General features: G+C 51.9%; 6 protein-coding genes across 6 annotated transcripts; 5 read left to right on the plus strand and 1 right to left on the minus strand.

The window, feature by feature from the left end:
* Window positions 1-579: 579 nt before the first annotated feature.
* ABOM_010980 (uncharacterized protein) lies at window positions 580-1,537 on the plus strand (the record flags this gene model as incomplete). Its single annotated transcript, XM_022538108.1, has 2 exons — window positions 580-660; window positions 728-1,537. 2 exons carry the CDS (start codon window positions 580-582, stop codon window positions 1,535-1,537), a joined length of 891 nt encoding a protein of 296 aa, XP_022383901.1.
* A 777-nt stretch (window positions 1,538-2,314) lies between these two features.
* Window positions 2,315-3,556, plus strand: ABOM_010981 (thiolase family protein; the record flags this gene model as incomplete). The annotated part of the gene is made up of 1 exon (XM_022538109.1): window positions 2,315-3,556. The coding sequence occupies one exon, from the start codon at window positions 2,315-2,317 to the stop codon at window positions 3,554-3,556; it is 1,242 nt and encodes a 413-aa protein (XP_022383900.1).
* Window positions 3,557-3,860: 304 nt separating this feature from the next.
* On the plus strand, window positions 3,861-5,188 carry ABOM_010982 (mitochondrial 54S ribosomal mL50 protein; the record flags this gene model as incomplete). The annotated part of the gene is made up of 3 exons (XM_022538110.1): window positions 3,861-4,306; window positions 4,414-4,849; window positions 4,913-5,188. The coding sequence occupies 3 exons, from the start codon at window positions 3,861-3,863 to the stop codon at window positions 5,186-5,188; spliced, it is 1,158 nt and encodes a 385-aa protein (XP_022383899.1).
* A 238-nt stretch (window positions 5,189-5,426) lies between these two features.
* On the minus strand, window positions 5,427-6,413 carry ABOM_010983 (uncharacterized protein; the record flags this gene model as incomplete). The annotated part of the gene is made up of 2 exons (XM_022538111.1): window positions 5,427-6,330; window positions 6,394-6,413. 2 exons carry the CDS (start codon window positions 6,411-6,413, stop codon window positions 5,427-5,429), a joined length of 924 nt encoding a protein of 307 aa, XP_022383898.1.
* A 262-nt stretch (window positions 6,414-6,675) lies between these two features.
* ABOM_010984 (putative protein kinase C substrate) lies at window positions 6,676-8,616 on the plus strand (the record flags this gene model as incomplete). The annotated part of the gene is made up of 3 exons (XM_022538112.1): window positions 6,676-6,787; window positions 6,965-7,912; window positions 7,964-8,616. The coding sequence occupies 3 exons, from the start codon at window positions 6,676-6,678 to the stop codon at window positions 8,614-8,616; spliced, it is 1,713 nt and encodes a 570-aa protein (XP_022383897.1).
* Window positions 8,617-10,528: 1,912 nt separating this feature from the next.
* Window positions 10,529-11,302, plus strand: ABOM_010985 (alpha/beta hydrolase; the record flags this gene model as incomplete). Its single annotated transcript, XM_022538113.1, has 1 exon — window positions 10,529-11,302. The coding sequence occupies one exon, from the start codon at window positions 10,529-10,531 to the stop codon at window positions 11,300-11,302; it is 774 nt and encodes a 257-aa protein (XP_022383896.1).
* Between the last annotated feature and the right edge of the window lie 152 nt (window positions 11,303-11,454).

An 11,454-nucleotide genomic window follows, 5' to 3' on the forward strand; every position in this document is an offset into this window, starting at 1 on the left:
AGTAAGTCGGAGTAAAGAAAAAGCCAGCAGCCCCTTGCATTGTCTGTAGAATGATTGCCCTGGGATTGCGGAATCATATCTCACAAGTTCCACCAGGAGGAAGAGAAAATGCAAACCAATGTTTACAGCAAATAACAATGAAGGTGATACTCAAGCACTCCACATGTTGTTCCCCCCACTAGGACGTGGTCATTAACTGAGGATAATCAAGGCGACTAAAATATGGGGTGGGCCGCTTTCCCTAATTGGGGGCTACCCGTCCAACGCTAAACGGTCGGGTCCGATGCAGGTGTAACTGAGATATCGCCAGACTGCATCCGTTCTCACCCTCCACTTCCTAGTATCTATCTTTCCCGCGGGTGATTTACCCTGCCACTTAGTGAGTTATTGGGTATGATACAGTAACCTCTCTTTTTTGAACAATACCGCCGTTGCTTTTGGAGACTCTCTTCGTTAGAGTCTCTTTGGGGTAGCTATCACCTTTTGTCTTCGGCCCTCGGAGCTGAATGGTCTTGCATTCACCGCGGTCAATACCTTCACCTTCTCTCACCTACCACGGAACTGGACTGCTAAAGGGATATGTTCGGTATCTCGTCCAAACGTCCAAGGGGCCATGAGGAGCTTGCCGATTTTGAAAGTAGCGCTATCCCCGAGAGAAAGGTTTGTTTACCCGGCAACCCTTGTTCTCTCGCTTCCATGGCCCTGCTGCTGACAGTTGGGCATATAGAAACACCGTTCTTTAGCTCTCCGCACATCCTCACACTGCTCTCAGAAGCCCACCTTTACAGAAGCGAACCAAGCTATTGCGGAGTTCGGTTTATCTACATTGACACCTGTGGAATCCTCGGATGATGACGATGGTAATGACCGACATAGAAAGCACGTGCGTGCCAGCTTGACTCATAGTAAGGGGGAGCTGCCCCACCAGGCAGCCCATTGTCACGCTTCCAATACAGCAATGGATATAGATCACGATAGAGACATGCTGCCGCCGAGCGGTGATCGCGCCCAGTACCCATGGCCACCCAGTGCACGCGGCAATGAGGATATTCAACCATCGCCAATCCCCCACAGCCTAGTTAATCAGTATCTGACCATCAGTGAGCGGCATGCGGCAACGTCCACGTATGGATATTTCCCCCCAACGACGAGCGATCATGATTCTACGTTGTCTACACGTTCTCACGGCGCAACCCCACCTTGCTTTGATATTCAGCGCCTCCCCAGTCCAATCAGTGACGGTGAAGATGCGATGGCCAGCATCAAAGACACTGCGAGTGACGTGGATATGGCCTACAACCCGTCTCGCCCTGCCTCATTCTCTCCCTCCACATGGATAGGGACGGAGCGGAGCTCGCCCAACATGCAAGAGGCCATACCCTCGTTAATGGAAAGTGCGAAAGATACGCTATCGGAATCCAAGCCAAAGAGTGTGTCAAACAAGAAGAAAATCACCATCTCAATGGGGTTTCGAGCCGACTGTGAAAAGTGCCGGTGCAAGGTGCCCGGCCACTATAGTCATATCATCCGTGCCTGATATGGCTCTACTATTCACCGCAATTGTCATGACCAATATCACCTGTACATTATTACCTTTGTTGATACCAGGATTGGAAAGGAGTTATCGAGTGGGTAATGAGATCCGTTATACATGATGTCGTTTTCAAGGCGTTGAGGAAGGTGGGGTTGACTTTTGTCCAAATCACTATTAAGGTGGCAATGGGCCCTGTGTATAGCGAAGGTTTATTTCAAATGGAGAAAAGCATGAAGTCCGGGTGTGCGCGGAGTTCTGAGTAAATCAGAGGCCAACGTAGTCTAGTGGAATACCCATCTTCCGACAAATCGTTCCGATGCAGCTGACATAAGCGACTCTATCCGACGTCCGGAATCGAGAGCATTCTCTCGATCAACTACCGAGACTCCGTGTGTGTCATCAGGTTTTGGCCAAGTTCGTGAGCACTTTGCTGCTCACGAAGATACTAAGGACTAGCGAGTGACCAGACAGCGTCGACAGTGGCCGTGCTACGAGGGAGATTCCAATTACTCCTCGTAGCATTAAGGTGGTGGCCGACTCCAAATGATAAGATCGGATCTCCACACTTTGTTTCCCCAACCTCGGCGGCAGAAGCCTTACCCGATCTTCATTGCCGGCAGTTTGGATGGCAAGCTCTCAAGGGCCATGTCCACTTTCAGAGGGCCCGCTCCCGGAATTTTGTCCGGCAACCGATCCTTCTTAAGATAAATGTTCTGCTATCTCTTCTTTCCCCGGAATCCAGCCTTTTGTGCGCGTTGACATCTACTACAGTCTATCAAGATGGCATCTCCAATTCCCCGGGGCCTCCGCCAGGTCCTCCAGAAGTCCCCCAATGACATTGTGATCCTTTCCTCACTGCGTACCCCTGTGACTCGCGCGAAGAAAGGCGGCTTCAAAGATGCGTACCCCGAAGAGCTCCTCGCCAATGTTCTTAAGGCTACCCTCGAAGCGAACCCAAAACTCGACCCAGCCCTGATCGAGGAAGTCGCAATCGGCTCCGTTCTCCAAGAGCTCGGCGGTGCGAAGGCTGGCCGTATGGCTCAGATCCACGCTGGCTTCCCTCACACCGTTCCATTCCATACAATCAACAGACAATGTTCGTCCGGTCTCGCCGCTATTTCCGCGATCGGCAACGGAATCCGGGCAGGCGCCCTCAACATTGGTGTCGGTGGCGGAATGGAGTCTATGACCCGGAATTACGGATCTCGCGCTATCCCCACCGTGCTCTGGCCCGAGCTTAAGGAGTCGCCGTCGAAGGACTCTCGGGATTGCATTATGCCGATGGGTATCACCTCCGAGAACGTTGCTTCTCGTTACGGCATCTCAAGGGAGGATCAGGATGTATTCGCCGCTGCGTCGCACAAGAAGGCTACTGCTGCGCAGAACGCTGGTCTGTTCGACTCTGAAATCGTGCCTGTGAAGACCCTCTCCTTTGACCCTGAAAACCCCGATGCGCCCCCGAAGGAGGTTACCGTCACCAAGGATGACGGGGTCCGCCCCAACATCTCCGTCGAGAAGATGGCCAGTCTGAAGCCAGCCTTTTCTCCGACTGGCGCCAGCACCGCCGGAAACAGCTCGCAGGTCAGCGACGGTGCTGCCGCTGCACTGCTCATGCGCCGTTCCACCGCGACCGAACTCGGACTGACCTCCTCCATCAAGGGCCGCTGGGTCGGCACCGCCGTTGCTGGTTGTGCTCCCGATGAGATGGGCGTTGGACCTGCTGTTGCCATTCCCAAGCTCCTTCAGCAGCTCGACATGAGCGTTTCGGATGTCAACATCTGGGAGATCAACGAGGCCTTTGCCTCCCAGGCGCTCTACTCTATTCGTAAGTTGGGTATTGACGAGGCAAAGGTCAACCCTAAGGGTGGTGCTATTGCCATCGGCCACCCGCTCGGTGCGACTGGAGCTAGACAGCTCGCCACTCTCCTGCCCGAGCTGGAGCGTACCGGCCAGGAAGTCGGTGTTGTCAGCATGTGCATTGGAACGGGTATGGGAATGGCTGGTATGTTTGTTCGGGAGTAGACTTGTAAAGATTAATGGCCGACTTTAATATCCTATGAGCGAGCGTATATGCATGTACATATAAATTGAGAATTTCAAAAGCTTATGTAAAAAATACCTTCACCCAGACCCTACGTATTCCATACTATCTATACTTTTACATCTCCATTTTTGTGTAATATTTTCTAAATTAGAATGCCAGCCATGAAATGCCAAGCCCCGGACTACGATTCACGTGACCGAGTGCTTGGAAGAACCTCCGAACGGGAATCCTGAAACTTTTCGAAAGTTGGCTGAAGTCCGCAATTCGTGTCACACCGCAGCCATGCGTCCCTCATTGCGGTTGTTAAACCTGGAGGTATCGTCCCTCCAGGGCTCTCGGACCCTCTACGTCTGCTCAGTTTGCAGACAAGAAGCACGCCCACGCCCATTAGTCGCCCGGCAATTCCTGCGCAATGCGTCCAACGCAACCCCGATCACCGAACGAGTGCGCCGCAAGATCTGGGGTACAGACAACCCGCCCGGTCTGAAGGATCCCTACGGTGGAGAAGGAGTTCTGGAACGGAAATTTAGGAAAGACCAGCCGGCCAGACAGGAGGAGGAGCCGGAGAATCTCGCCCAGGCCTCAGAACAAACTCAGGTCGAGAATGAAGCGGAGCTCGCTGCCGCTGAGGCATATGAGCCTGCAACCACATGGGAGGGACTTCCACGTGTGGGCCACTTGGGCAGGTGGTCCGACTTACCTCCTTCTGGGGCCGACGGATATGAATCGTACGTTTCTCTGTCATTTCGCGGACTCCGGGGTCATGCCTGAGTCAAGCTGTTTATGCCGGTCAATGGGACGGAATAGAGACAGATTCTGACTAACTGACATATAGGTTTATGCTCAAAAAGAAAGTCACCAAGAAGGGTCATCTGTCCCTAGCCGCCCACCAAGCAGCAGTCGAAGTTTGCCTGATGCACACATTGAACAAGCCTTTGTCAAAGGTCTGCGATGTCGTCGAGCACGATAAATCGGTTTTCAAGATGCTCTGGAAGTGCAAGATCCAGCCCGGCCAGTGGGGCCAGGCCGTGGTCTATCCTAGTAAGGAAGCCGAAAAAGCACTCGTTTATATCTTCGAACAGATCGGCGGTCAGCCTGAGCCTGCCGTTGCAGAGGAGACCGCGGAGGTCGAGGAGGCCGTTGAAGAGTCAAAGTGGGAAGACCTCGTGCTGGAGGCGAATGACTCGAATGTTCCCTTCTTCGGATACGCTGATGTTCGGGACAAGGGTTTCCTGTCTCTCCCATTGGACGACCCTGCTACGAAGTTCGCTGTAAGTGCCTCCGTCTATTCTAATTAGTTGCGTTGCGCGGTCGTTAACTCAGCCATGCTATAGTTCCTGAAGCGGTTCTCCCAGCTGAGCGGCCACTACCTCCCGGATCCTGTCGTTCACTCGGTTGCCAACGTCGGACAGGTAGTTGAGTACGTCCACTCGGCTCTTAACCCCAAGCCTAAGAAGCTGGCAGATTACCTGGCCAACAGCCAAGGTCTCCACAACCTGCCCAACGTCAAGGTCTTTGCCAAGAAGCAGAAGCCAATGGACAGGGACGAGGAGTTGGGCCGGAAGAAGGTCATCGAGGCTGAGCTTCGTTCCAGAGGGCTTATTGAGTAGGTTGCTGAACGACATGAGCCCATTGTTTAGTCACCGTTCTTGTAGCATGTTAATTGCAGGATATTTTGTACTATAGAAATGAAAACCCTAGTTTATCTTATGTTACCAATGTAACGATACATGTACAATTCTCATCTATCCTAAAAATGTAAGAAATATCAACATTAACCGGTCCAGTAGCCGATATAAGCAGCCCAAGCAAATCCGTACGCCGTTGAGACAATTGCGCTAAAACCAATCACTTCCTCGAGCCGGCAGGAAGAGTAAAGCCCCTGGTCATAAAATCGGTGTTATTCATTTTGCCGTCTTTGGAGTCCTTCGTAAACAGACTATCCAGATTCTCATTCAGACCCATCATCTTCCGCCGCTTCTTCTTTTCATTCTCCTCCTCCAGGACCCGGGCAGTTAGCATCGCCGTCGCCGCATGCTTAATGCCATCCGACGCACGAGGCTTTGGAGTAGACGTATTGCTGCGACTCGCACCTTCCGTCTCAGCAGAATCCCCATTAGCCTGCTTCTTGCGCTTCTTCGACCCAGGTGCCTTCTTCAGCGAATGTGTCAACCCTTGCTCAGCCAATTTCTGCGCCCGCGCCACCAGCTGCTGCTTATCCTCACTTTTCGTCGGTAAAATAGGAATGACACTCTCCTCTGTGTACGACTCATTGCACTGCAGACACTTATCGCCCTTCAGCTGGCGCACCGCCTCCTCAGAGAACACATGCCCGCAGGGCACAAGATAGACGGCCTTGACATTTGGCCCGAGCTGCTTAGCAGTGACCGGGCAGATCCAACCCTCTTGCTTGTCGAGCTTAGTCGAGGGCGGTTGGCTTTGTTCGGTGTCAATCTCGAATTTCAGCTCGACTACGTCCCGGAGTCCCTTCACCCGTCCGCAGAGGACCTCTTCGCAATCGGCCTTTGAACTGATTCCTTCGGTCTCTTCGCCGGGAAGGAGGAATTTGAGAATCGCGTCTTTGTTATACATGTTCCCGACGCAGTCAGCCACTATCGGACGCATTAATGGCTTGTGTGACAGCGGACATGTCGTCCAGTAGTGCTCTTGGAGTTCTCGCTGGGCTTCCTTGACTTGAGCTGTGCTGGGGGCGCGCGCGGCTTCGCGGACGAGCTCGCGGCGGGTGGGGATACTGTGATCAAACCGTTAGATTTCCCTCCTGCATATGCTTAGATAAACGGGACGGTATACTCACCTTCCACCGTCATTACCCATCTTTCTTCACGGGTTTAGTATAGAAATAAATATTAAAAATCTTGAAATGTGGCCGCGAGTAAAGTAAAGCGAACTTCTAGTTATCGGCAATTTCGCCGCCTTGATAACGGCGGCTGACTAAGAGAGGGTCCGGCCCCCCCAGATTTAGTTTAGTCTAGAATTGCATACGAGCTAAAGGTGGCCAGAAGCTCTCTCCGCATTTGTATACGACGTTTGTTCGGTACACCCGCATTGGCGCGAGAAGAAGCTCAATGCTCCCATCATGATACTGCCTCAGGGATCGCTGTTCTTCGTGAGCTTGGCAGCATGCTCGACCGCCGTTGTTGCGGCGAGTAACGACGGCTCCGCACGTCCTCGGGGTGTTGGGCCCGAATGTGAGTGGATGTTCTTCTCTTGTTTACTTGTGTGTGTGGAAGTGTTGTTTGGATTGGCAATGTTGTTTGGGCCTTGGTGGCGCCTGGTCTGGGGTTGATTGTTGTGACTTTTGCTGTGTTTTGCTGGGTTATACTGGTGCAGACGGGGCTAACATGGCAGTGTTGTTGTTTGACTAGTCGCGAAGTTCTACAAGGACACCGACACGTTCACCTGCATCTCGCACCCGGCTATTAAGGTCCCCTTTTCCGCCGTCAATGACGACTATTGTGATTGTCCGGATGGTAGTGATGAGCCCGGCACTTCGGCTTGTGCCCATCTATCCAACAATTCGCCGTTGACGGTCGCTGACCGTCCTGGGAATAACGACCTCGACCTGACACTATCTCTGCCCGGGTTCTACTGCAAGAATAAGGGCCACAAGCCTTCCTATGTACCCTTCCAGCGGGTCAATGATGGGATCTGTGACTATGATCTATGCTGTGATGGAAGTGACGAGTGGGCCCGTGTCGGAGGCACCAAGTGCGAGGACAAGTGCAAGGAGATTGGAAAGGAGTGGCGCAAGAAGGAGGAGAAGAGACAAAAGTCGATGACGACTGCGTTGAAGAAGAAAAAGGAACTCCTTACTGACGCGGGAAGGCAGCAGAAGGAGGTTGAGGAGAGCATTAACGGACTGGAGGTTCAGATCCAGGGCCAGGAAATCAAGCTCAAGGATTTGGAGGCTGATCTGGAGGAGATCGAGAAGCAAGAGCGGAGCAAGGTGGTAACAGGTAAGAAGGCGGGCAAGGTCAATGTGCTTGCCCAGGTTGCCAAGGGCCGAGTTGAGGAACTCAGAACCACGTTGGCTGAGGTCCGTAAGGAGAGGGATGAGACTCGCTCTCGTGTCAAGGAACTTGAGGAAATCCTCTCCAAGTTCAAAGTCGAATACAATCCCAACTTTAACGACGAGGGTGTCAAGCGCGCTGTGCGCAGCTGGGAGGAATATGCTGCTAGAGGTACCTCTGAAGGCCTGGAGAACGCTGCTCGTGACCGTGATCTGGATGAGATTGCCAAGCCTGATGACGACAAGTCTGGCGTCAACTGGGAGCAATGGGAGAATGAAGAGGATGGATGTGAAGCTAATCTTGGTATGTGTTTTGGGTATAGAGGTCCAAATTTGGAGATTAACTGTGATCTAGTCTACCAGCTGGCCGCCTACCTGCCTCCCTCTCTTGTGAACTTCATTGAGGACAAGGTTCTCTCCATCCGTAGTTTCCTCGAGAAGAACGGCGTCCTACCTACGAAAGACGAGGGCTCCGCTTCTGAGTCCAAGGCAGTGACTGAGGCCCGTGACGCCGTCAATGCAGTCCGCAAGTCCATCGAAGATTTGAAGAACCAGGTAAAGGATCACAAGGAGGATCTCGATACGGACTACGGTGTGGGATCTATTTTCCGTGCTCTTAAGGGTGTCTGCATCCAAAAGGATGCCGGAGAGTACACATACGAACACTGCTTCTTGGATCAGACTAAACAGATCCCGAAGAAGGGCGGATCTACGGCACGCATGGGCAACTTCGTTCGCATTGGATCGGTCACCATTGATGAGCTCAACGAGTCCGGTGAGATTGTTCCCGAGGAGAGGATATCTCTTGAGTACGCCAAGGGACAGACGTGCTGGAACGGTCCTGCTCGGTCCACGAGGGTCGTCTTGCAGTGTGGGGAGGAGAATGAGATCCTGAAGATTGCTGAAGACGAGAAATGCGTCTACTCAATGCTGGTCAACACCCCTGCCGTGTGCCCAGGAGGAGAGGAAGACGTCCATCCAGCCTCGGGCCGCAAGGACGAACTGTGATGTGACCGGTTGGCATTGCATATATATATACCGAGTTTCTTTAGGCATTGTTGTCTTTCCTTTTCTGTTTTCGGTCCTCGCGTCTAGCCTATTTCTCGCCGCTTTGTACTCCTTGAATAGATCCCCGCATGCCCTGAACAGATTACTGAGCCGGGCTAAATAGATAGAGAGGTAGCGTGAGGGAGGTAGCTTCAATGGAACGCTTACTCTAGAGGAGTGACACTTCTGTTCCTGTCGTCCATCTGCTTTTCTTAGTCTAGCTTTCTTCGGTGTTCTATTAGACCGAGTATGGCTCGTATCTTGAGATATAGTAGGATCTGTTGATTTTCCATGATCTTGCGCCGAATCTAGAAGGCTGAAGCATTAAATCGTCCAAGAGAAAGAATAATAGAGTACTGGCTCCGTAGAGTACAATGCATTTATACAACTCCCAACTGGTCTAGAAAAGAAATAGAATGGTATGAAAAATACAAAATAACAAAAATTGATCGAGTAGATAGACACAGGGCAATTCTTGTCTTGAGCACCGGGCTGGACAAAGAAATCTACAAACACAGAACAAAGATTACACCTACATCGCAAGGCATCTATGGTAGGGTCGCCTATGCTCTAGTATAAGGTTAGCGTCCCCCGGCTGGCCCGGTAGATCGCCCGCTAACCTTGGAATTACCGACCCCCGCCGGGCAGTTGTTACTACTAGTACGGTGTACGATGTAGTTTGTAACCGCTCGGGAAGATCCCTCGGCCGTTGGTTCAAGAAGCATCCAACATTTGAATATCTCTTCATAGAGGTCTATTCTTCATAATGAATTGAGAATCTTGGAACATTTGTTTTCGTGATTTAATCCGAACGCTGTCTCGATCACGCTCTTCATCCCTATCCCACTAGATATCGGCAAACAAGGTCACTCCACGGAACAGCCAATGCTCTCATCGACATGGACAGCTCGACGTACCCTCTATGTAACCTAAGGCCGGGGTACTCGTGGGCCGGACTGCTGTCCAAGGAATCGACGAAAGGAAGAGAGCCGATTCATAGTCCGGATACGTTCATTGAAATGGACAATCTCTGCTCAACTCGGTTTCTTTTCTAAGAAAGGCTGACAACACTAACCGTCTAGCGAACTGTTTCTCTGGGGAAACTTCAGTTCCAGTGACTTCCCCTTGCTAGAGCAGGACTAGCTCAGGGCCGCTTTTTGGTCGGTGATTGATCTCGAAGTAGGGGGTAAGATGCCTCGTAGAAGTGTATCTATCCTGAGGGCCCCCAATACCATGATCTGGAGCGTTTGTCGAACTGAGATGTAGATTATGTACCCAAATCGCGAGCGTGGGTGATTAGTGGATTCAATATGCGACTCCGTACGGAGTACTCCGTAGTACCCACCAGTATAGAAGCTTCTTTTCATGAACAGTAGTAACCCCCAACACAGTGTCTCTCGACGACCTAGTGGGACGAAAGTTGAGAGAGAACGAGCCTCTGAGGGATTGCAATCCAATGGTTTCTAGGTCCATAGCCGCAGCTAAAGGGATTTCAAAGGGAGCCAAGGACATAGAACTGGGACTGGGGAGTGATCCTTCCCTACTCCAAGAATCTCACCTCATCCTGGCAGATTCCGCCCCACCTCCAAATAAATGTTACCAGGAATCAACCAGCACGATAATCTTGGTAGATGAGCTAACGGTGTGTTAGCTTTCTTTCTCACTAGACCAGAGCCTCGCCAGAAACAATAACGTACCCCATTCCCCTTCCCTAGACAACATATATACATATATATATATATAAAAAAAAAGAAAATCATATACCCTAACCTCCACCCCAATATTCATTTGTCCTAATTGATTCAAATCTTTCGGCTACTCTCCTTCTCCCGCTCTAACTCTTCCCCCATCGTATCGCCCTTTCACCTTCAGAATGCCCAACTCCAGCCCCGCCATCGTTCTGCTCCACGGCGCTTTTCACACCCCCGTCCACTACGCGGAATTCACCGCCGCCCTCAGGTCCAAGGGCCATAAAGTCCATGTTCCCCGTTTGCCCTCCATGAACGGTGCCCGTCCTCCCAATGCAGACCTGTACTCCGACACGGAGTTCGTCCGCAGCTATGTGGAAAGCCTCGTCGAAGCCGGCCGGGAGGTCGTGGTGTTCATGCACTCCTACGGCGGCCTGGTCGGCACCAATGCTTTGGTGGGTCTAGGCGCCGAGACCCGAACGCAACAGGGCCGGCCGGGCGGGGTCGTCCTGTTCATCTTCCTGTCAGCCTTCGCAGTCAGGGAGAAGACCTCCATGATGAGCATCGTGAGGCTTTTCGGACATGAGGATCTGATGCCCCTGGCGTTCGATATCGCCGAGGATGGCAGTACGACCAGTCATGACCCGAAAGCATTGATTATTGGACCTGGTCGGTCGGCTGAGGAGACCGATGCTTACATTGCGGCTATGCAGCGTTGGAACGGGAAGGCCATGTATCAGGATGCGGAACGGTGTGCGTGGCGGGAGATCCCCGTGGTGTATATCTATGCCACGGAGGATCTGACCGTGCCTATGGACTATCAGAAGTGGTTTGTGGAGAAGATGCGGGAGGAGGGTAGAGAGGTCGAGACGTTTGCGGTGGAGACGGGGCATTGTCCTACTTTTACCAAGTTTGAGGAGACGGCGAAGATCGTGGATGCTGCTGTGAGGCGGCTTTGAAGGGTGGATGGTGTTGTAGCCTGTCCTCGTAGGCTAGTTATAAGTCCCTGTTGGTTGCTTGCTTCTCTTGATCTCTCGCTATCTTTTAATTTGCAGTACATTCTTGGTCTGGGGAGTGAAGTTGGAAAAATGAAAGAATTCTGGATTTCTTG

The sequence above is a fragment of the Aspergillus bombycis genome (genome assembly GCF_001792695.1).
Source record: "Aspergillus bombycis strain NRRL26010 chromosome Unknown contig00155, whole genome shotgun sequence".
NCBI classification, from domain to species: Eukaryota; Fungi; Ascomycota; class Eurotiomycetes; order Eurotiales; family Aspergillaceae; genus Aspergillus; species Aspergillus bombycis.